The sequence below is a fragment of the Hyposmocoma kahamanoa genome, unplaced genomic scaffold, assembly GCF_003589595.1.
Source record: "Hyposmocoma kahamanoa isolate Upper Pololo Valley unplaced genomic scaffold, ASM358959v1 116, whole genome shotgun sequence".
Classification (NCBI taxonomy): Eukaryota; Metazoa; Arthropoda; class Insecta; order Lepidoptera; family Cosmopterigidae; genus Hyposmocoma; species Hyposmocoma kahamanoa.
The window spans coordinates 1,441,844-1,468,693 of NW_020653391.1; the positions used below are offsets into that span (position 1 = coordinate 1,441,844).

General features: G+C 35.2%; 1 protein-coding gene across 1 annotated transcript in view; it reads left to right on the forward strand.

Annotated features, from left to right (window-relative positions):
• The first annotated feature begins 4,234 nt into the window (after positions 1-4,234).
• LOC113239787 (eyes absent homolog 2) overlaps positions 4,235-26,850 on the forward strand; it is a 43,144-nt gene continuing 20,528 nt past the window's right edge. Inside the window, exons 1-2 of the mRNA XM_026476918.1 lie at positions 4,235-4,421; positions 15,082-15,125. Coding sequence (XP_026332703.1) covers positions 4,347-4,421; positions 15,082-15,125 — 119 coding nt within the window. The 5' untranslated portion in view covers positions 4,235-4,346. The remainder of the gene's footprint in view (positions 4,422-15,081; positions 15,126-26,850) is intronic.

A 26,850-nucleotide genomic window follows, 5' to 3' on the forward strand; every position in this document is an offset into this window, starting at 1 on the left:
AGCGGCTGACACGGTTTGCTAGAGGATGTCGGTACCAATCCGACCGGAAAAAAGGAGTTTTTACTATGTGTTTAATCTTTGTATTATAATAATTATTACTCCACTAGTATGACATATTCATTAGAACCGGCTGGATTCGAACCTGCGCCTTCAAGCAATCCGTGCCAGACGCTCTCCCAACTGAGCTACTGCTCGAAACAGAAGACTTTACGAATTTGTGCTTGTAGCAGATCTTTATTCTGGTTTTTAACGAGTTTTTTGCTATAGCGCCATCTGTGAGGAATCTATTTCTTCACTCCTTCAATAGTACTACCGCAGCTCAGTTGGGAGAGTCTCTGGCACGGATTACTTGAAAGTGCTTCTTCGAATCCAGCCGGATCGAAGAAAAACCAAAAGAAAAATTTCTTTAGTGTTCGATCTTTGTATTAATAATTGTAACAAACTAGTGGAGTAATTTCACAAAAAATAATTGAATATCATGGTAGTAAAACTTCGTAACATTAAATAAACCTAAAAAGTTACCGAGAACTTTAAGAGTACGTGTAAAAATAATTACGCAAGCTTTTTAAAATTGCCGAAATTTTGGGCTCCCTTCCTTTCATATCACGCAGAGACGCTGACGCTACTGTTCAGCCCCCTGCCAGGCCAAAAACAAACACTATTAATATTCAATGTTTTATTTTATAATCTGGTAGCGTCAAACGGAACGTAAACTACGCATTGGTTCCAAGTTTGATTTTTTAAATTTTTTTTTAACCAGGCTCTTTAATTGAAATGGACAATGTAGCTTCCTGGTAAGAAAAAAAGTTGAACAGAAGCTGTTTTATGGCAAAGTCGGACAAGTAACATTTTGACCCTGGCCATGAAACAGAATTTTAAGTACATTATTGTTTCTATTGGTAACAAGAACATTGACGTTAAAAATATACAGATACACTTTTATGAATGCTAAATTTCGTTAATGTAATGGAACCAGGAGTCTTTTACGGAGGATATTAAGTCCATTGTTCACAGTTTTCCACGTGGACTTAGGAAAAGAACATTCCAAAATTGTTTCAGGGCCTTGTTTTATAAATCCGACAAGTTTGTCAAAAACTTACAAAAACAATAATAATTGCTTTTTGTTAGGAAGTTGAAAATAAACATTTAACCGGCGCATGTAGCAGAACAAAAAAAAATAGAATTTGAAATAGTAAAGTTTATGTTTAAATAAATAGGAATTAGACATAAATTAGCAGTTAGGTATATTAACATCTTTTAACATCGACTTCACGAAAATGGCGAAAAAATCAAACGAAATGCTGAACATTTTAACATTTTAATCAAATCAAACTTTTTATTAAAGAAAAAAATTTCATCTAAAATTTATAAGAACGCAAAATCAACCTTGAATCACTCGACAAACCGGTACCGATTAGTATGAAAATTAAAACAAATTAATGAATAAATTAAGGTATACAATTCTTTTATTTTCAAATTATATAATTTGAAAATAAAAGAATGACTTTCGCGAGAGCGACATAAAGCACGAGATCTCTATGCCAGAATCAGTATCCAATAACTCATGCTTTATGTCGCTTTGGCGCAAGTCATGTCCGTCCGTAGTAAGCCTGCTGTAGGGCTAGCGTTATAGAGCGCGACTTTCGCGATAGCGACATAAAGCACGACAGCTCTATGCGAGAATAGCAGTAACTTGCGCTATGTCGCTTTCGCGCAAGTCGGGCCCGTTCGTGCTAGGCCTATTGAAATAAAAACGTAAGATAGCCGACCAGATATTTAAAAAAGAGTGCATTATTCGTAGTAGCAGTAGCAGTCCTTGTGAATGAGTTCGTCCAGGGAATTCGGAACCCAGTAATGTAAGTATTACAGCGTTCTGGATTTGAAGGGTACGGGTGCTGGTGACATTACAGGCACGTGGGATTTGGCGCAGTGGCAGTGCCCTTCACATCTTCGTTATTTAAAACTCTGAGTAATCCTGTAACTGTTAAGGACAGTCGTGTCGTTTACCATCAGGTGCACGACTTGTTTGTCCCGTCATTTGGTATCATAAAAAAATTTTTGGAGATTTTCACAAGTGTTCAAAATGTGCCATTATGTGTATTTGCCAATTTATTAAAACAGATAAATTCTTACAGTAATGTTTGATATGGGTGTATCGTGGTTACAAAGGAGGTTTCTATAGTGAAACAAAAACTTTATACTACAGGTTGCTTATGCTTGCTTGGGTGACAAAAACCCGTAGCATTTATGTGAACTTTCATTTAAGCCCAAAAAGTAATCAACGAAATTCGTTCGTAGAATCTTTAAATCCCCTTCTGAAAACATTGTAATTTTGCAGATGTCGCCTTATTACACCAAGGGCTGTGGGATGTATAAATTTCCCTCCACGACAAAGTTTTTAACGGTAATTTTTAACAGGAATCCATAATTTTGATCAGGGCCTCTTGGTGTTCAGATTATTAATAATCCAGTGGATAGTCTGGTTCTTAAGTTCTCAGTAAGTAAGTCTATTATTATGTTTATTTTAAACTCTCGCCTCTCCCAAGGCCTAAAAGACTAATTTTGAATTTTTAAATGGGAGAGGCGGTATTTCCCGGCAATGGCACAGTCGGCCGGGGTCAGGGACTCAGGTCCAAGAATCGGCGAACAATACGTGCCGTATCGAGCAGGACCGCCTTCTGCATTTGTGCTGGAAGCGACACGCCACAGAAATCCAACCACCTCAAGCTGTTAGAAAGGCTGACTGGAAATAACCCATTTGCGGACAAAACAATTGGGATTATTTCAGTGGAGGCCACATCCCACATGTCGGTGATCTCGTGCGCCAGGTCGAGATACTTCCGGCGTTTCTCGGTTTCAGCTTTCACGAGACCCTCGTCATGCGGGATGGTGACGTCCACAAGAAATACCCTCGACTGCGATCGATCCAATATCACAATATCAGGCTTATTCGCAAGAATAGTCCTTGATAATAGATCGATCCCAATAGATTTTGGTGCGGTCATCTTCGAGTATTGGCTCCGGTGAATACTTGTAATATAATACCTCTGTTGCACTAGTCCATACTTGAGAGCGAGCTCTTGGTGTAATATTTTGGCTGCCTGGTTGTGTCTGTGCAAATACTCAGTGTTAGCAAGAGCGGAACAACCGGAAACAATATGCCTAAGTGACTCTCCGGGACGGCCACATACCCGACAAATGTCTACTGTGCCGTCCTTTAGGATATACTTCCGATAGTTCCGCGTCTTGATAACCTGATCCTGTATTGCGCAGACAAAACCTTCGGTTTCCCCAAAGAGGTCCCCAAAACGCAGCCAATGTAGGGAGGCTTTACGGTCCACAAAAGGCTCGTGGAGTACCTTGAAGAACCTCTTGGAGCTCCTTCTCTTTCCATACGGACTCGCGGTCAGAGGTGCTAAGCACCACCGGGTCTCGCCATTCCTCTTTGGCCAACGATAAGGGAGTTAGCCCTTTATCATATGTGACAACCTCCCCACGAATTACGTCATCCGTCATCCATCGTCAAAAAGTAGTTATTATTATTATTATTATTAAGATCGACAGATAGACGCAGATTGAAGTCACGTCCATAATCTTTTTAATAATGTAATAAACTCCCAGACTCTTAGCCCCGCATTAGGGAAACCCTGTATCGTGGGTGCCATGGACACACACATAAAACAATCACAAATTACACCCAAACACACGAGAGAAATAAATGTAGGTCATACGTAAGCATGGCTATGGCAAAGGCAGTTTAAATTATTGATTTATTTAGTGATTTTTATTTAAATGCATACCAATTTTTAAAACAACTCGAAAGACTGAAGTTACTAGGGCAACAGAAGCGGTGGGCGTCTTAAACTATGGCGCACAAAAAACGCTCGGTTCACAATTACGTCAAAGTCGATTTGACAACTTGATGAACACGTTCTTGCTTCGGCTGTTCGACATTTGAATTTGACGGATCCATGTGGGTGGTCCGTCGAACGTGTAATTTTTTTCTTTTGTTTTTATTTTTTTTCCACTCGGACGTAGGGCGATGACTAACAAGCTTTTAATAACTAGCCACCAGTGTAGCGTGATAATCATTTTCGACCAGTATTAAAAAAATAGATTTGTTACGTTGGCAAACAATGTATTTTATAGTTTATTTTATCTAGGAACCGAAAACTATGGATTGTGAAACGTCAAAACACAAAAAACGTAACTCAGAAAGAGACTGTTTGTGCCGCTCAAAAACGAAAACGTAAGCGCAAAATGACAGCTCAAAATTTACACGCTCAAAGAACTGTCAAAGTGACATTAGAGTGAGTGAGTGCGTTCGGAATGTGCAGTCCAGGATCATGGTGACACTGATGCCGTGTAGCTACCTTGGCGGCGCTTCACCGCGCTGCAGCTTGGACCACGCTGAGCCTAAGGTCAGAAACAAAAAGTAGGAAGATGTAGATAAAACCTCAGCCACACGAATAATTTATCTGCTAGCGTATTCAATGAATATCATAATTGTTTATTATTGACGTTTTTGTATGGATTAAATTAGACATTTTAATTATGGTTGCAATTGTAATTCCATAGAAAACCGTCAAAATAAGCGATTGCGGTGTCATAATTACATTAATTAGAAAAAGAATAAACGAATGTCTTTACGTTCCAAAAAGTTTCAATATCATTTATTTTTTTAAATTTCGGATCTCGTGTGGTTAAGGTTCCAAATATAGAACGACCCGTAGAAAAATTTAGTACAACAAGCATAAATCCTATTTGCACAAGAAACGCACATTCGCAAATCAGCATGTAACTTATGTAGAGATCCTTGCACTTGCACATTTAGCATGTTACATAAAATATACGCTTCAGACTAGTGAATATAACGCAAACCTTTGGAACAAAATTAGGTTTTACGTGAACATTATAAAATTCAAATTAATAGTTCCTATAGACTGTTTATTTGTGTTTTTTGTAGTAAATTTACTAACACGACAACTGAACAACGATGCATAAACAAAACAAATTGCCAAATAAAATACCGTTCATTTGTTATTCCGACAACTTCCTTTATTTGCAGAACTCGGAATAATTATGGACAATTACGCTCCTACTTTTTAATTGATTTTGGTGTAGATATTGTTAATTATATAAAAACTTTTTCACATTAGCAACAAAACCAACTCTAAAAAAAACATTTTTTTTCTTAATTAAGACACAACTTACCCACCAAAACTGTACAACAATGAATCCAAAAGGCCACACAACAATTAATTCTCAAGGTGTCCGTAACTAACACCGAATTTTATCGCTCTGACAGAACACTCGTAGGTTACAAAACTGTTTATGTTTGTACGTATTTGAACGGTGTGACGATCATGTTACCCATTCATACGTTAATCTTTATACGCCATTAAAAAGTCGTAGCGGTGTCATGGCGTACCTACGGGACAGTGGATCGTTAGCCACTTGATACCAGGCCATCATACTGGCGAGGAGTTGGTTTTCAGTTGTGGAACGCGCATTTAAATTTGGTATGCGGTGTTTGAACAATGGTGTCGCACAGATTAAAACCGTTGTTCATAGAGTTGTTTCTTCATAAAAATATTACGTTAAATGTATAACTGATGCTTGTGTTTAATGTACCTACTCTACGAAGTTATAACAGTGTAGTATCAAAAGCCTTAAAATAACCCTTAATAAAAATTGTATACGACACACGTTTTATATAACTAAACGAAATCTTGAACAAATTGAATTTGTAAACTTATTGCACTTCAAAATAAAGTTTAAACAAAACGTGTTTGTTATGAAAGACCTAAAAATAGACAACGACATAAATGGAAAATTCATAAACAAAAGCATTTCGACAAAAAAACAAAATTCCTTTTAAAAATAAAATGCGATCGTTATTCGAAGCCACCCAACGATAATACCAATAAAATGAATTGTCCTCACGACGTATGCGATTTGTCCCACGAGATGTCTCTCTTGATTTAATCGTTTAAGCGATGTAAAATATTCATGATTTTCGTTGATACGACTTATTTAATAGAATGAAAATTGGTTTTAATTGTAAAAACAATGATAAAAATACTTTTTAGAGCGTAGTTTTTAAATATTATTTATTCAAAGTAAATGAGACTTGATAGGGTACTTTACCGGGTCAAGAGTAGATAGGTACGTTAAGCTAATTTAAGATCAATGATTTATTTTCCTTTTCACAAGTGTAAATAAGAACTAACTTTACATTACATACTTCTGCATTCCTTTTACCGAAATAAATAACTGCTTTATTTATCATCTAATCTAATTGATTAATTGTTATCAATTGTAACTAATCAGTTAATAAAATTAAGCATCAACAATCGTTGAGAATTGTTATTGATAACATTAATAGAATAATCAATGCGTGGAAAAGAGACAGATATATATTTACAGCTTACTTACACTTTATGACGGATACTCTTTATGTGAAGTCCTGGTATTTAAGTTCTTTAAAATGAATATTAAATTACTCAATCAAAAATACAAAATGAGACAAAAACATGATGAAGAGGCAAATATTTAAAAAACAAAGTTCAACACAACATCTTTGTTTTTACAAAGATGTTTAATCGCCATACAAATAAATCACAATAAAAATATGGCATTTCATACTACGATTAAAAAATGAAGTGTTTTCAATTAATTTTCCGCAATTAAACAACAATAATATGTGTGTCTTTCATTATTTATGTACCAGGCGATCATAAATATGGCTGACGATAAATTTGAAAATTTATTCGGTGAAGGAAAAGGGCCAAGTCATAAATATAAAGTGAGATAAAACAATAAACGAATTACATATAAAATAAAGAAGCGTTTTGTCTCGACGCTTGTTTAGGATACAGGTTGATTCACGATGTTCTTTGTTATTTTTGATTTATGTTATGAATTTAGTATTACTAATATAATCGTATAGTAACGTTTGTCGAAATGGTAAAATTCAGAAGGAATTGTCACATATACAATTACACATGTCTCCACATGATTTTTGCAATTTTTCTTACGTCTTTGAAGAAAAAAGCCAATTTTCTATCCTGAAATTAGGTTATTCCATTTTTACGTATTTACTTAATATTATATGTATGTTATTTAACAGTAAATTTTGGAGACATAGTTTAGCACTTTAGAGCTAAAAATTTTACATTGTAATCATTTGCTCAAGAAAGGACTCCGAGAATGAAAGAAAATAACTTTACTTACTTTGTGTTAGAGTTTATTATTCCAAAGATCGTATCGTACCCTACTCAGACTGTCATTGCGATTCAATGACCAAAGGTCACGTCTTAAACAAACAAAACATGCATTTAAATTAGTAAAACATCCTATGCACGAGAGCCCGAAGCGCGCAGGCGCGTTGTCGCCGCGTAAAACGTATAAATTAGCCGTCCTATCTCACCATCGGTCGGCCTCACACCTCGAGAGGAATGCTTGTGATTTACGCTCTTTCACATGCTCGTGATACCTCCTAGTGGTTTCTGTTCTCCTGGTAGATTAGGTAGATTGATTGTTTGTTCTAACCTTAGTAGACATGAACTGCTTAAGTTCTGTAAAGCTGAAATGTTGAAAATTTGTGTTCTAGATGTAAGTGTACTTATTTTATTTTATCTCAATTTTGATTTGGGTCTTCAGGATACAGTACGCGAGAAAAGAGAGCCAAAGCTTCAGAGGAAATAGTCTCCAGGCTGTAAGATACATTTATGTTTCTTTCGATATTTTTTTTACATTCTGTGAATGCATAAAATTATATAATCACCTATTCATTAATAGTTTTTCATTCAAGAATATTTTCGTAATTAATAACTTATAGGTCGTATTAAGAAAACAAAATTTCATATTTTTCATAGACTCCGAAATGTAACTTAAGTAACTTTTGACATGAGCTTCACTTTATCTTCGGTTTTCTTCATGAGGCTTGGCTTGACCTCCTTCAGAAATTTTCTCCCCCAATCATTGCTTTAATATTTAGCCGACCAAATAACTCGATTGACAATCTTCTACTTCCTATGCTCGCCTGGTATTTCGCCTAATTGATATAGCTAAATGTCAAGGTAACAGCAATTACGCTATCGCTTATCACAATGATAAAACACTGCAAATAAAACTAAAAGGTTTTTTATACTGAGTTTACCCTATTTTGTGCCATCGCGACAAGTATCAACGGACCATGCCTCTACCACGATCTTACATCACTGCAGTGAGAGTTGTCGTTAGCGATCGCGCTAAAACTTCACAATTTTGTATGGCAAACTATACAGCGCCTCTAGCGGTCACAAGAAGATATAACATTTGTTATTATATGTTTAGGCGATCATTTTATGTGACAATTGGCATATAAAAATCATAGAAGGGTAGGGAAGATATTGTAATTGGTAATACCACGTAATACTGTGGTAAAGCTGATCCACTACAAGTGTCTCTGTTTAACTAATAGCTATACCTAGTTTAGTTTTGCTGTTTATTAACTGACTTCAAAAAAGGAGTGTCTCAATCTGACTGTATTTTTTTTGTGTATGTATGTTATGCAATTACTTCAACATTTGAGAAATTTGAAGAGACCTCGAAGGGTGGCAAATTAGGGGATGAATCCGGCTTATTGGATTTCATCTACTTTCCGTTAACCGATTTCAATAAAACTTGGCAAATAGATTTCGTGTAGGTAAGTAGGTCATATGCTTTAAATTTACCTGTTTCCGCAAAAGGACAGTCCAGTCCATCTAGCTCTATTATATATAAATTGTACGATAATTGTCTTTGAAAACAGTAACCAATTAAGGAATTCTTTGATAATCAACTACTTAAATCAAACGAGACGTACTGGCGCCGGTCGTTTAATAAATTGCCGTCGATTTTATTAATGTCGCGTCGTGTCGTGACCGTATCGTGGCCACATCGGATCCGGAGGACGTTTAGGAGTGATATTATTTATACTCAGAGCCTTTATCTTCGATCTCGGTGTCCGTTATTTTAGTTGGTTGACGTTTTCTGACTGCTTTTTGGGAAGGGTATGGGTTGTTTATTAGAATTATGAATATGAAAGTACTGTGTGGTTTTTGTAACTTCTCAGTCAAATTTAAAGTATAGCTTTGTTTTTTAAGTTTCGAGTGTCAATAAATACATCTTACGTTTTTCAATTCAACGACCTAGGTGGTCTAGCAGGCAATATTGTGGGCACTGATCCCGGTTTCGATTAATTTTGGAATTTTTTTGAGTCTTACTGCGATATTGGTTATTGCGGTTACCAGTAGGTACACTACACATCCCCCATTTTTTTTATGATGCCCAGAGACGATACTAACAAGTCGTGCGCTAGTTGGTAAGCGACACGCCTGTCCATAACAGTTGCAGTTCCATTCATAGCTTTAAACCACAAACATCAGAGGGGCACTGCCACTGCGCCCGTCACCCTGAGAAATAAGATACTTGGCAGCAGAAATAAGTAGGGTGGCAGTACTTCCTAGAACGAACTGTTTCACAAAGAGCTCTACTGCTAATAAATAACATAACTTACAAACTTAAGTCTTATGTACATGTTACCAACGGGATTCGAAACTTTCAATTGAGAAGCAAATGGTCTCTCACTTAACTACCACCGCTCTTTTAGTTAAGATGCCTAAAATATTGAAATTGTGCTTCTTTTTATCAACATATACAACGACACACAGAAGTGAGTTAAACTGGTATTTCTTAACAGTGATTCTGAACACTTTCTTGGACGAGCTCTTTCACGTAGAGCTCTACTGCAATGATAACACAAAGTGTTACCATATTGTTAGAGTTGTTGCTGCGTTACTCATACTTCGGGAGTTTACAACTTGGATACTATGCTATAGAAGTCATTGCCTGATACACATGCATAGAAGTTATTGCAAGAGTAATTCTGTTATAAAACAAAATTTAACTACATCTGTTTAAAGATTTATTCCCAGCTGATCCCAAAACTGATCCACAGCCATTTAAAATTGCAACTGATCCCCTCTATGTTTTGCAACTCTCAACGGATACCTATTGTATTTGTAAAATAAGTACAGTAAAGAGAAAAAGAAGTTTTGAAATCAAATATTCATTTATTGAGGATTTATGATCAAATATTACAATTATCATAGAGAATCAATTTTTTGTGAGTCTAGTCGAATCACTAGTAACATAAATCGGTCTTGAGCAATATTTAAAATCTAGTTTAATGTTATGATTGTCACATATAATGATATACATTTTCTTGATGAGATAGATACATTTTCTTTTGACTGTACCACAGTACCTACCAAAAATAAACTTGGAAGTTCCAAGGTATCAGGTGGGAATAAAATATTAATATTTATTTTTGATCTACTGCGTTGGGGATCCTATGAGAAGAGAAAATAATTTAAAATAAAACGGATCCGCCCGGGGATCGATTTTAGGGAAACAGATGAATAAAGTCTGTTCAAAGCTGCAAACGTAACAAATACGTTTAACCTGGCAACATTTATATTGTACTTATTTATTTTGGTGAATCACCACAACATCCACCCACTAACTATCGTACAACAAACAGACAAACACTGCAATAAGCGATAGTGACTAATGCATAACGATTATCCATTCGATTGCTAACGCTTTATAACTGTGTTGTATGTAGATTGGAGAAATTGGTCGTTTTTCCAAACGTCTGTTTTGACCTATTCGGTCTTATTATATTGACTCTAAGATCCACAGATTTGAGTCTGTGATAGATAAAACGAACTCTGACTTTGAGGAAAACTTAGTCTTAAGTTTAAGCAAAAAAGTAAACTTCAAACATCTAATTTCTTGCTTAAACATCATAGGTCAATGTTAAGCATAGACAAAGTACGTTTTGTGAGTACGAAAACATTTTGCATATGTCGCAATCTTTGCTTAAAACTCGATACAACCTTAAATGCCTGTGATTGATTCCGCATAAAAGTGAAAGTGTTCATTAATTATTATTACGTTGTAGCGTTTAGGCTTCGTTAATTAATTTATTTGTTTTATTGTAGTTTTAAGCTGATAGGGTCGTAGCCAATGCTCAATAAATTAAAAAAATTGTCAACTGATATAGATAGGTACACAGTATCCAAAAATTTTTGCACTATGTCACCTCCCGACACCGAAGTGTCTCTGCAGTTCTCAGTAAAACCTATGCTGAAGGAGGGACTGGAGAAGTCTAGCTCAGATAAGAGTAATCTTTCAGCTTGATCAGCTTAGTAGCAGTAGAGCTTCTTGTGAAAAAGTTCGTCCGGAGAAATACTGCTACTTTGTCTGTTTGTACTGCCCAGCAGTAATGAGTGCGTATCGGTTTTGGAAGCTAAGTAAGGGTGCGGGTGAAATTGCAGGCACATGGGACTCGTCAACTTGTATCTCAGGGTAATGGGCGCAATGGCGCTGCCCCTCAGATCTTTGGGATTTTCTGAGTGGTACTGGAACAGCTAAGGACAGGCTTGTTGCCTACCACCAGACGCAGACTTGGTCGTCCCGTCACTTGATATCATAAAAGAAAGTCAAAGTACAAAAATTAAAATGCTTGGCATTCACTATAAATATTAAACAAAGATGTTACTTAATTATTAAAACAAACACTTCGTACACTGTCAAATTCGTCAGTTTGTCAGCAACACAGCAAAAACAGGCCCCATTCTTAACGATCACAATGTACTTCTACGAAGGGAGAGTGTTTGCGAAAAAAACGTCGGCACATGCACAATACGACAAATATTTAATGGGCTTTTAATATTAGGAGTACATTTCTAACTCTATAGCAAAAATAGTAACTAACATTACGTCACAATGCGTCAAATAAACTTCCAGGTTCTATAGTTACAAGCAACACCAGTAATGTCAATGGCACAAGTGACTTGGTACCATGTCGTCCATTATCACGTGATCGGATAATCGGATCCTTATTTATGTACAATTCGGTGGCGTACTAATATGAAATGCGCTATTCGATAAAAGTATATTATTTTTAAATGTTATCTATATATGTCACGCTATATACTTACATACATCATCACACAGGAACACACAAGCGCTCGCGCACACGCACACGCGCACACACACAAACACACGAACGCACCCAAGCACACATACACACTTGTTTAATTTGGGTGCTGGTGAAATTACAGGCACATGGGACTTGTCAACTTATGTCTCAGAGTGACGGGCGCAGTGGCAGTGCCCCTTAGATCTTTGCGATTTGAAGCTCTGAGTGGCACTGTAACTGTTATGGACAGCGTGTAGCTTACCATCAGCTGCACGACTTGGTCGTCCCGTCACTTAATATTATTAAAAAAAATTAAATACGTAATGTTCCCTTTCAATATTTTGAAATTTTGATTTTTTTAATAATTTCTCATTTATTTGCCTCCTGTTTAAATCTCTAGGTAAACAGTTGGAGTTTTTATCGACATTTTCTATCAAATAACCTTATTTTGTTTACTGACTGTGCTATTGCTGAGAGGGGGAGCCAAGAATGCCATAGCACAGGGCTTACCTACTTTGGATTCCTGTCTCCCATACTACTAAGTACTATGTTCATTTATGTACCTATATTTCGTACTTATTGGGAGATAATAAATGATATTAAATGAAATACTGTTACAAGATTATGTATGAACTTCATAAAAAAGTAGCAGGAACATCGAAATCGTTAAGAGGACTATAGAATAGAACGCAAGAAGAACTGCAACACTCAAACAAACGTATTAGGCTTGAGTACCAAGATAGTATTTATAAGAATTATTGTTTTAGTAGCAATAAGGTGCTTGTGAAAGAAATCGTCTAGGAATGTACCAATTCCATCGCGAAACAATAATGTGAGCATTACTGCGTTTCGGTTTTGATGGGTAAGGGTGCTGGTGAAATTACCGACACATGGGACTTGTCAACTTATGTGTCAGGGTGCACCTCAAATCTTTGTGATTTAAAACTCTGAGCGGCTCTTTAAATGTTATAGACAGGCGTGTCGCTTACCACCAGGTGCACGACTTGGTCGTCTCGTCACTGTGTATCATAAAAAAAGTATGCCATATCAGTTTTGTATGAAAAACGTAACGGTTTTTTAAAGCATTTTTCTAAACACTCTATGGTCATATAGAATAAACAATAGCGCTAAATTTATATGGGGGTATAAGGGGCGCCACCCAGCACCTATGGTGCTCAATAGTCAATCTCACTTGCACGCGATATACCGTGCTCCTACCGACGAGGCTCTAGCGACTCGCCAACACGTAAGCCAACGTAGTGGGGAAATGGTCTAAACCCCCCAAATGAATACCACACAAAATTATCCCCAAGCCCGACGACGCCAGTAGCAATCGCGGCGCTGACGTACGTCGTAGAAGCTCTGGCACCAAGGGTTCCAATCTCCGGGTAAGATGGACGAATGACCTGGTAAGGGCAAATAACAATGTCGATCTGGCGATCTTTGAGGGAGGCCTATGTTCAGCAGTGGACGTCTCCCGGCTGATATAATGATGATGAAATTTGCATGCGATCTTATCATTAAAATGACTGGGCGTTTACGTGTTCATAGGAATAATATTGTCTGGCTACACACAATGGTACACAATGTGAAATCATAAAGGTTCGATAAGTAGACCCGGTCTACAGACTCACTCACTCACTCACACAGACCTTTCATCCACTAGCTTGGAAAGGCTTTCTTTCTCATTACAAATCTGCGTGCAAAAGCGTTTTATGCACGCTAGCGCGGAAAAAGTTTTTTAAATTCGAACTTGACGATGTACTATGGTGCACGTAACTTTTTCTTTCGATGAAAAAAAAAGATAATGACACGTTCAACTGCGCGATTTCTCGTACATTACCTATTTATGTAATATAAATCCGTTGGTATATTTTGTTCTTCTTATTGTTGACATTAAATTAACAATGACATCTAATTGTGTTTATTAAATTATTTAAATTCGTCGAAGAACTAAAATAATTTCAATAATTACTTAACCACACAAAATAAAAAGTACAAGTAAGAATAAAAATTGATAATAAAGTGTAAATTCAGAACGCATCCGAAGATAAACTTTTTCTTTTAATTAAAAAAGTCATGTTCAACTGCTTTTCTTTCATCTACCATTTTCCTCGCTTTAGGGAGGTGAAAAGTTGTGTTTTGCTCGGCAGCGAAGTTGTTTTGCGTCTCGTGCCTTGAAACCCTCGCTACGCTCAGGAATCTATTTTTGAATCTTAGCTTCCTTCGCTTGCTCAGGTATCAATACAACCACTCGCTTCAAATAACAACTTTGCAGCCTTGCATATCAAATAACTATAATAGGTATGTTGTTTTTTTTAAGTTTGTTGAATGTCTCGATGTTTTACTACCATGATATTCAATTTTGTTTTGTGAAATTACTCCTGTATATTGTTATAAATATTAATACAACGATCGAACACTAAGGGTCGTATTCTAGAACTCTATTCAATGCTCAAGTCAGGATTGCACTGGCAACACAAGCACTGGAAATACGACCCTAATGGCAGAGACTTGAGTATGATTTCGAGTGCTTTAAACTATACTCAAATCCTGACTTGAGCATTGAGTAGAGTTCTAGAATACGACTCTTAGAAACATCCTTGGATCCGGCTGTATTCGAACTGGCGCTTTCAAGCAATCAGTGCCAGAGACTCTCCCAGCTGAGCTGCAGTAGTAGTATTGAAGGAGTGAAGAAATAGATTTCTCACAGATGGCGCTGCAAAAAGGTCGCTAAAGACCAAAATAAAGATCTACAACAAACGCATAGAAAAATTCGTAAGGTCTTCTGTTTCGTGCCGTAGCTCAATTGAGAGAGCGTCTGGCACTGATTGCTTGAAGGCGTGGACTTTGCAGAATTTTTAATATCATCACCATTTCATCCGCAAGACGTCAACTGGACATAAGCCTTCCTAAATAATCGCCATCATATTTGATAAGCAAAATATAAAAAACAAGCATGGCTTTTAAATTTGCATGAACTTGTACTAACAATAATTTTGTGTTGTTATGTGTTCTTTGAACATGTTGAAATTTGTAAGTTTATCGTCATTTCTTTGTTGCAGGCAAAACGGGCGAGACCTGATACAAGCACCGATGCGTCTGAGAGGTAAGATTCTAAAAACAAATCAACAAATCTATTACATTGTGAAACAGAATTTGTAGAAATAAACAAAACTATTTCGCGTAAAATAAACACAAAAAATTATAATATTGGCAGTATCAAATTTGAAAATCGAATAATTCTAATTAAATTATTTTGTTACCGATACTTGATTCCTTATTTGTATATTTTGTTGTCTAAGTGCTTACTAATAACCAAATAATAAAAAAAACCTACTTCACGTACCATTTTGTAACATGAGGACACTCAACGTTTTCACCTATATGGGTCTGAATTAAAATTTACACCGAAATAGACCTTTCCAACAATGAGAAGGGTCCTTAATCCCCGTGTAATCCCTATATTGTCGAAATACAATTGCCGTGAAAAGAGCTACTTAATAAAATTTCCGAATGGGACACACCCCATGTCTATCGAGGACTACGCATCGACAAAATTAAAAATGCACTTCACTTTCAAACTAGAGATGTATTGTTACGCAGGGGTGTTGCTATTTCTTTGTTCAAATTAAGTTTCTTCGTTTTGTTATACGCAAAATTACCTTTGCCAGTACTTGAATTATCACGCCCCGATCAAAGGAAGTGATTCGAGTGTACAAAGCGTTTTATGTTACAAGGTATTCGATGCTGAAGATGTTTTAGAGATTATCGCTCGTATTTGCAAAATCCGATGAGTTTTACGAAAACTAAAATCGTGTCTCAAAATAAACACTCGTACCTACAGGTATTATGACTAAATGCTTTTTTATATGAAGTCTAAAATATACCTAAATAGATAGTGTATGGTGCATTTCTTTGCAGAAATTTAAGTCTGAGTATGTTCTATGTGTTATATTGAGCGCAATGGTGATAAAATTATGAGACAAACCAGTAATACGAATGAAAAATTGAAAAAAAATACAGTAATTAATTTAATAACGTTGCGAATTAGTTATCTCATATACAGATCGTAATGATAAAAAACACGTGATAAAAATATTATGTTTATAAATTTCACAGCAATATTTAAAAAAAGAAACGAACTATTAATTATTCAAAATTCCTTTAAGCAGATAAACAAAAAATAAGATAAATAGTTTTCCATAATCAACAAGACATTCCGTTTCACGCGAAATATTAGTTGAGGTTAATTAGTGTTTAACACGACGTTTGGGAGAGAAGGTCGTAAAATATTTTTAGTTTCTAAAATGCCATGTTTTGAATGGTATAAATCAATTTTTTGACGCGATTCCGTTCCGTTACACGCTATGCGTTTTTTAAATGTTTGACAGGCAGGATCTAAGGTATCGGGTAGCGTGCAGTTACGGTGTATAAATAAACGTCATAGAATTTTTTACCAGTCATATTGCTTGTTGAGTTTTGTGAAACTAAAATAATTACGTAATTTTTTAACAGACGCTTATTTATCTCTATAAATTATTTTCTTTTATCATTTCTACACTTTTTGATCAAAAATTTGAACATAAAATGAAACAAAGAGTAAATATTTGTTTACAAGTAACAAACTTAACATTATAAAAAAAAAATATCCCTAGCACCGGTCGATTATGCCATTATCGTATCCCCTTAAACCATCGGAGATAAGATAACCAAAATAAAAACTTCTTAATTTTTCAGTAACGGCTGCATCGTGAGTAATACCCAAACCAAAGTAAATAGGTTTACTTGGTTGGTGTGAGACTGATACCTAAACTAGGATCACGGCCCGTGTTATGGGGTCGCGGGAATGAGATTTAAAAACAAAACTTTCTTTTTGTTATACATCTATTACATCGCGAAACAAATAAAACGATTAAAGAAAACACAAAACTATTTCGCGCGAAAAACAAATATTAGAAAACTATAATATTGGCAACACTGATTACAATTTTGAAAAACGAATAATACTGATTAGAATTTTGGACACGTTCAATTATTTGTTAATTTTCCATAGATTAAATTATTGTATTCTACAAGCAAATCATAAATGCTCTTGACCTCAAACAACCATCAAAAGTCATTATAGCAATAAATTACAAAAGTTTATTTTTAACCCTTCCATTTGTCATCGTGGGACAGATATCATTTTGGCCATCTGTGGTTTTTTCAGCACACTTTTGGCGGTTGTCGTAAAAACGTGCAATTAATAGAATCGTGCTGCTTGACACGTGGAGACCAAATGGCTCTACCGGGCTTTAGGGTTCGGTAATTACAGGGCGAATGGGAATTGTGAAAAACATACGGCTTGCTGCTTAATCTGCGTCCTTAGGGAAATTAAGAAATTTTCTCTGAGCGTAAAGCATTATGTCACACATAGAAGAATGTTATAACTCTTTTATTTCTCCAGTAAAGATCACTTTTTTCATCGATGTAAGATAAGAATGAACTTAAATAAATTATCACTATAAGCTGACCTTAAAACTAATTAGATTAGACTAATAAGATCCGCCATCTTGTTATATATTTTTTCCGTGTATTATTTTGACATCTAGGTGCGTTTTATAATAATAATTATTATTATTTTACATTAGACCAAATTTATTATATCCATTTGCACAGCCACGCCATACTTACAGTAGTAAGTAACATATTGATTAAAAAAACATGTCGTACCTAGTTTACAGTGCTGATATTTTTTCGAATCAAAATAGCACACCTTGTCGGTGTTTTGTTGAATCGCCATTTCGAAAAATTTACGACTTTGTTTTCATTTCAATTATAAAATTGAAATCAAAATTTAATTTTGAAACTGGACGTAAATATTTTAAAGCAGTCGTTAAAACCAAAAACATGCTCCCCTGATTTTTTTTCGAAATGGCGCTTTCGCTGTTTCTACAAAACGCCGATGATACATGGGGCTCTTTATATGTGATTGAAACATTGAGTCTTTGAAACGTTGGTCAACAAATGTACACAATTTAGACGCAAAAAAATAGCTTCATATCCAATGTGAAGCAACCGCAAAACCCAAAGAACTAGATAAGTACAATAGTATAGTATAGGTACTGTCAACTTAGTAGCGGTAGACTTCCTTCTGAAAGAGTTCGTGCAGAGAAGTACTGCCATCTTACCTAAGTAATGTGAGTACAGTGCTGGTGAAATTACAGACACATGGGATTTGTCAACTTAGGTATCAGGGCGACAGACGCAGTGACAGTGGCCCTCAGATTTTTGCGATTTAAAGCATTGAATAGCACTGCTTACCACCAGGCGAGTGACGTGTTCATCCCGTCCCTTGGTATTATTAAAAAAAAACTGACAACCTATTTCCACAGATAAATGAGTTTATGCATTACGAACATCTTCACAACCATTATCATTATCATAATAAATAACTAAATGACAAAATGTGTCAAGTTGACCGCCTACCATGTCATAAGCACCAATAATAATAAATAACATTGTTGCCTACGCTTCTATGGGATACAATAGGAAATTTGTAATAGGCAAAAACAGGGAGTTAATTAAAATTATCGGGAATAAATAAGTACAAAACAAGTTGATATTTAATTTTAATCAATACTGATTATGTAGAACAATATCACTTATTATGCACTCTTGAGAGCGGAACCCTCATCTCAAGCACATTTAACACTAAATGGTTTTTTTTTAAAAGCCGGGAATGAGTCGTTTGTGCCCTTCAAAGGGCAGACTATTGTTTTCTTTACCATAAGGGTCTGCTTGATCAGACTTGAGGCTGTAATGAAGGTTAACATGTGCCTCTTTGTGTTTTAACATAATATTATAAGCACTAGTTGTGTGTTTGTTTTTGGTTTTTCGTGGATAGTGTTTCAGCCACTGACAAGGATTTTGACTTTTTATAATAAAGAAATTTATACCCTATGAAGAAAATTTGAAAACTGAGAAAAAAAGGGATCTGGCGAGGAAATAGGATGTATTTGTTTACAGATCATGCGCGTTAGAAATAGTAACGTTTTGAAAAAGAAAGAAAATAAATAACCTAATTTTTAAAATGTTTAGGTTAAAATCGGAATGGATTATAAACGTGTAAGAGATTTTTTGAATGATGTGTAGTAACGGAACGAACAAGTCGTGCGCCTGGTGGAAAGCGACACGCCTGTCCACAACAATTGCAGTGCTATTCAGATATGCTTTAAATTGCAAAGATCTGAGGGGCACTCCCGCTGCGTCCGTCACCCTGAGACATACATAAGTTGACAAGTCCCATGTGTCTATAATTTCAACAGCACCCTTACCCCTTAAAACTGGAACGCAGTAATGCTCACATTACTGCTTCGCGGTAGAAATAGGCAAAATGACAGTAAGTCCCTAAACGAACTCTTTCACAAGGAGGTCTACTGCTACTTATACATATTGATTATAAAGCAGTAGTAGAACTTTTAACGTAATTTTTAATATCAATCTATGGGCAGCTTTTTTTTGGCACCTGGGATTAGATGATAAGCAGTAATCCGAATAGGAATATTATTTTACCTAAACTTCGGTTAATGCATATAGAGTGATTAATATCTACGCCTAAAATCCCGGAATTACTAAAAATAAAACTCTCAATAAAATAGTTACAATTACAAACTTTTTCTTCTAAATACACTGCCGTAATAAGTAAATTTATTGCTAATATTATACATCAAATACAGGGTGGCCCATTTACACAGTAATTATTAGTACTCGTATTTTTTTTCTTAGACAGTGGACATCGTAACGACACATTTGAAAATAAAAACATTCGTTCAGCGTGAATCAATACTTTCGAAATTACGATTTATAACATTTGTGAAGCATATACGCCATCCTATACATAGAACTAAATACACATCGAGTATATAACCAGAAATAGAGACGAAATAAGGGCCATATATTCTTGGTAACATATTAGCGATATAGCTCTTATAAATATCAACTCTCGTTTGCACTGAAATATAGACAGGCCGACTACTGACCTGTGTGTACGTCTCCAAAAATATTCTTATTATTCGTCTCCTGTATATCCCAAAAAATATTCTGTATTTATTGTAATAAATATAATATCTCTAACAATGCCGTGCTGTTTAATTCGGTGGTGTGGGTAAAACAGCAAAACATCTAATTACAAAACAAACACAATCACATTTCATCGGTAATTAAATATTAAATAATATGTAATTTTGCAATTTTCGTCCATTATAGAATAGCTCAAATTAACTGGTCGATTTGGAGTGAAACAATTGACGACACCCGTCAATTGTTTCGAATTCGGGCTGGCCAATCGGAGCGCAGTTGTCACAGTAATGGCAGAATAGTTTATATATAAGTAATAAAGTAGAGTTTTAGTAGCAGTAGAGTTCCTTGTGAAAAAGTTCGTGCAGGGAAGTACCGCCATCTTGCCTATTTCTGCCGCCAAGCAGTAATATCAGCAGTTTTGAAGGGTAAGGGTGTTGGTGAAATTACAGGCACATGAGACTTGTCAACTTATGTCTCAGGCTGACGGGCGCAGTGGCAGTGCCCTTCAGATCTTTACGATTTAAAGTGGCACTGCAACTGTTATGGACAGACGTGTAGCTTACCATCAGGTGCACGACTTGTTCGTCCTGTCACTTGATATTATATAAAAAAAGTTATCATAACATAATAAATTAAACGACAAATATTATGCCTTTTTGTTATATTCAGAACAATGAATCTACGAACAATTGTACATACCCTTGACATTTTTACTGACGTCCCAATCTGCTCTGAACATAAAACTAAAAATGTGACAACTAAATCATCATACCATATGGAATGTCACGGCATTAGGCCGAGCTATCAAAACCTTTGAAGTCTTTTGTTAGAAATAGTTAATCCTGTTTTACGATGACTACCGCGAGTAAAAAGAACGCGACAACATTATAAAAAAAGCTTTCAATTAAAAAGATAGTGTCAATGCTGCCAACATTAACAGAAAATTCCGGCGCTCTTTTGATATACGATAGTCTTGTTCGAAACGTTTGAACGCAGCACTCGAAGTGGTGAGGGCGGCAAAAAGCAAAGTGACACTTGAAAAAGGCGCGAATTAATATAAACAAGTTTTAATTTTAAACAAAGGTTGTTAATGTTCTGCCTTGTTATTAATTTGATAAATATATTTACTTTTTAGTTTCAGCTTCGTTGTAAATTATTCACATTTATATTGCTTGTTAAATCCTACTGTGAAAAGTTTAATGATGTCTTTCCATTGATTTACCATTTTATTTTGATTTTATTTAACCAACTTCTAAAAAAGAAGGAGGTTTTCAATTCGACTTTTTTGTATGTATGTTACTGATAATTCTTCTTTCAAATTTGAAGAAAATGTTCCCCCTCCAAAGGTAGCAAAGATTTCACCCACTTTCCGTTAACCTATTTCAACAAAACTTGGCCACTAGATGGCCACAAACATTTGAGGTTGGTTTTTTTATAAAAAACAATGTGCGATCAATGTAGGTAGATAGTCTTATTTGTAGGTACTATATAAGAAATTATAATAATTAGATTTGTTGGAAAAGTATAAATATTTAAATTTCTTAGACAATAAGTCGAAATATAGTATATAGGTCAATGACCTACCAACAAATGGACATCGGGTCTAATACAAAAACCACGAAAAAAATGTCCGAGGTTAACCTGTATGTAGTGCAGTACAAACGTAGTGACATGTAACGAAATATAAAAAACTAAAACATTTAATTTAAATTGTAGCGTCATTGCAGTACTGCCTAAATTTGCTTACAACAATTTAAGGGCCTGAAAACACCATGTTCAGCTTCTACTGGAAACTTAACAAAATGCACCATATTTAGCTTCAACTAAAAATTACTTGAACACAAGAGTAATGGAATTTTTGAAGCCTTTCTCGTAAATATTAATTAATTTTTTTATATATACTATTATGTCGAATTTTGTACAAATTAACTTATAGGTATAATAAAGAGTTGGGCAGAAACATACATACAAATATTACTACAAATGTAAAAATAAGCGCGTACTATAAGAAATGTACCGATATTCTAACTAAACGTAAACTCAAATATCCGTAATTCCGATTTATAACAAAACCGTTACGCTTTCGAGTAATTTTGATGCTTTTTACATAGACAAAATTAGCTTTTGTTTTGTAATCTTCGTAAAACACATTACGAAAATTCGAGCTAATGTTATTTCAGGCAAATGTATTTTCTGACTTCTAATAGGTAATCTCATGCCGAAAACTAGTACAACAATATTTTGTTAGTTATTGCTAACGTTTAATAAAAAAATCATTTTAAAAATAGGATTAAAATCAAAGCAACTCTACAGTTTCTTTGTTCTAAATATTTCAATCGCTTGTGGTTCGAACAATTGAAAATGACCAAAAAGCTTATATAAACTTCTTGAAACTGACGTAATGGGTCTCTTTCCATCTTTTGCGCATGCAATGAATAGAAAAAGGACAGTTAGCTATTTCATTATTTCGTGTGCTTTTGTAATTTATATTTATGATTCAGTTATATATAATTTAAATACTACAAAACTGTACAAAACAACACTTTTAAATGACAACTATGATAACACAATATATTTGTTTAGTGAAAATATGATACAAAATCCTGTTATCACACTTTACTGCAGTAATTTTTACAAGTTATTATTATTGGTACTGCATGATTGACAACCGCACATTGATTGTCACTTGAACAAACGAAGACTATTGCGCGATTGACGCTCTGTATGCTATTTTAACGCCCTACACGTGCGGTACGCTTTTTAGCGCGAACCCGACGTCCATTTATTGGTAGGTCAATGATATAGGTACAATAAAGACTTAAATACTTACTGGAAACTAAAAATAAGATTTAGAATTATATGAATAAAATTCGGTCCCTGCGTTAAGGTGCCAAGATGCTGACTGCGTTCTCCCTTTGCATGGCTATGCTAACTCATTGGGCAAGGTGGTTGCCGGCCCTTGGGTGTCCCGGATAGTCTATTAATTTTTAGGATAAAATTTTGTACAGATAAAGGGAACCGGGTTCCCATGGGCCCAATATATCAAAAGAAAGTCGTATTTTAATAATACTTTTACATGTTAAATATTATAAAAATGACATCATTCGTAGTATTATAAGAACACGCCGTGCGACGAAATAGTCAAATGAATTTTGCAAATCAATGAATCATAGACATTATTCTGCAATAAAACAATAATATTCGTCTGGCTAATAAAACAGGTGTTTTGATAAAAAGTCGTCATATTGACCATTTGCATAGATGATGACCTCATTAAAAAAAACTGTATAGTTTTCATTTTGTATTAACTTAATTTTATTAACAAACCACATTAATGAGTAGGTGCGGTTAGTTATTACTTTATAAATTGGTATTTTTCTAACTGTCATTAACTCACGGGGAGACTAATAAAGTGCCTATAATGTAAATATTAAAATATTTTTATATTTTAAAAGTTTCGAATTAGATTTTTTTATAATTAGATAAACTGTAAACAAAGAAGCAGTGATGGTAAACCTTTTTATTTGAGTAACAAATTATATTAAAGGAAAACATCGTGAGAATTTATGATAAATGACATTTACGAATGAGTCGATATATATAGTTACGTTATTATTATTAAAAAAAGTTTGCGTTTGGAACCTCTGTTTATTTAATTTTTTTTATAGTGCCAGTCTTCGAGATAGATAAATTATGTAAAAACAGAACATTTTCATTTAATCTTTGGTGAAAATTATTTACTCTAACTGTTATGGACAGGCGTGTAGCCTTATCATCAGGCGGACGCCTTGATAGTCCCGTTACTTGATATTATAAATTAAACAAAATTAAACTTTAAATGTAAAATGTCTATTTTCACACAATGGCTTTAAACCGCAAAGATATGACGAACACTGCAACTACGCCTGTCACACTGAGGCATGAGTTGACAAGTCCCATGTGCCTGTAATTTCACCAGCACCCTTACTCTGCAAAACCGGAACGCAGTAATACTCATATTACTGCTTGGCGGCACAAATAGTCTCTTTCACAAGAAAAGAGGACCTCTAGTCCTAAAAATAACGAAGCAAAGGAGAAATGGTACTAGGCATTCAGGACTGCAAAGTATTTGTCTGAGCAGATAATGATTTTTAAGTGCAATAAAAAAATGTTTCACTCAACAATTTCAATAAGAGAATGACGTCAAATCTGTCACGTTGACAGGACCGTAGCAGGCGCAGCTGATAACGAGCTAAATTAATTGAACACGTGTAAACAGTTTGTTAGATAAACTATGCCATGTGTTTGATGATTCGTTTTAATAACCATAATTTAAAATAAACATTCAATTTGATTTGTCGCTTGATTTATCGCATGATTTGTCGGTCGGTTTTTAGGGTGGTGATAAAGACTGTAACTGGTTTATTTTCTTTTTTTTTGGAGTTATCAGAGAGAACTCTGAAATGAGCAATGGGAAATTAATAATAAGCTGTGGCAGTCGTCGTCACAAAGTACAAATTAATTTAAATACTATACGCTTAATATAATACAAAAAACGGAATTGATTTGGCCAACCCCGTACTTTAGAATTGGACAATCAAACCTGCCTGCAACCACTTTCAGGATGCTGTTGTGGCTACTTCTGACACGAGTCATAACATAAGCGATACTATTTTTTTCCGTATTATCGCTTGAAAGCCGTCTACGTGCGCCGCTGCGAACACGCCTGATGCACTATACTGAAAGCAAATAGTTAATTTGTATTATTATTAATAAATATTTAAAGCATATTCTACCAAAAGTATCATAAAAATATTAAACAATATTAACTATTTAATTTGTAAAAAGAATTCTACTTGATTTCAACATTTAACAACTGTTATTATAGTTTTTTCTATAGTGCTATGTGAAATTATATTTCTTATGATAATTAAATAAAATAAAAATATGTAATTAAATTAATGTAACATTGGTATAAATGTCATTTCATTATCTCATATTAAGTAATTCAACTGACTCATATTAAGTAATTCAACTGACTCTAAAAAGACAGGATGTACGAGCGCCCTCGCGAGGTCCGCCATATTTGACCCGAGTACAATTTGTAGTGAAGTCATGATCTAGGAAAAATAATATAAGATATAGTAAAAGTGTCTATTGTGTTTTCAATACCATCTTGGTCGTACCAACAGTATCCTGAAAGCGTTATTATATTGAACGCGTAGGGCGTTTGTCAGCTCGTTTCGTATACGTAATCCACAGGCCGCTCGAGTAAAATTATTGGCTAACAAGCTTTAAATAAAGTAATCGCGAACCTGCGGACCAGCATATTACATTAAACTTGACAACCATCCATTGAATTGAGTTGTTATCAGGATATAGGAAAAAAAGGTTATTACTCAATAACAACGTCATCGAAAATCTGACACCAAAATAGGCAGGGGAACATTTTACAATCCTGTAAAAAAGTTTCTCTTCCTTCCGACAATTAAGACATTTAGCCTAAGTGCGTTGCTTATAAAAAGACACGTCTCTGTAAACAGAAGATCTTTTAATGGATTTTTTACTCCGTTTGTTGTGTTAAGCCGAGGGAGTTTTGTGTTAGAGTTTAATGAGTGTTTAGTTCAAACACAAGCCGTTTGCAGGAATGCGGGTAACTTAAACGGAAAGTTATCCTATTTGACTGTGTAAAAGATAGCATTATGTGATGCTGTTGGTGGATACTACTTTGTAACTTCAAGTTGTTTTACATATTTAATTAATATTTTTTTGATTTAGACTAAATGACGATTCTCTACTTAAGCCACTGAAGCACAATCGTCTTTCTTATTGTTATATTTTCTCAGTTGTAAATACATTTGTTAATTATACAAACTATTTTATTTTCATAATATACAGATAAGGTACAATAAAAGCTTAAATACTAGAAAGTAAAACTAGAATTAAATTATATGAATAAAATTGGGTCCCCGCGGCAAAGTGCTCAAGATTCTAGCAGCGTTACCCCTTTGTATGTATATGTTAATGAGTAGGGCAAGGTAGCTCCCGCCCCTTAAGTTTCCCAGATTGTCTTTTAATTTTTTGGATAAAATTTTGTACACACGAAGGGCACCGGGACCCCAAGGGGCAAGGGTTTCTGCTCCAAAGGCTGTAAATAGGTAGTCGGAGCCGAGGGTCTGGTACTTATTACTTTATATTCTTTCCGCCAGCTCTGCAGAGGAGCCAGCCCTCTTGCTGGTGTGCTGGAGATAGGATGGGGCAAGTGTGTCGGCACACGTGGCTTCCCACTTCAGTGGCCGGCCCATACTCCAAGGGATGAAAGTCATTTCGCCCGGGCGTTTGCCATTCGCGACTTGCCGTTTGGCTCGAGTATAGCGGGCACGTTCATCGCGGCGGATGATGTGCAATGAAATATTTTTCTCGTAAATTTAACATGATGCCTTCTGGTCACAATTATTTCAGGTTACTACAGATCGGAATTCAAACTTTGAGTTTCTTTATGACTTGAAGAATTATATTTTTTTCAGAATCAGTTGAGGAATGGTCGGGTAATTTCCGTACGTTGTTCAATTTGAGTCGATGCTAAAAAAGTTTCGCTAACTTCGCTCTCTGTGAATTTATAAACCATTTAATTGCCACACAAAAAACAATACAAAAAAATCAAAATTTTAAAACCTGAACTAAAAACAAAATACAACGACATTGGTTACACTAGTAAAATATAATTACGCTTAAAACACAGTCGTGTGGTGAGGACCCTCAGTATTCGTTATGCAGACCTAGAGTGCACA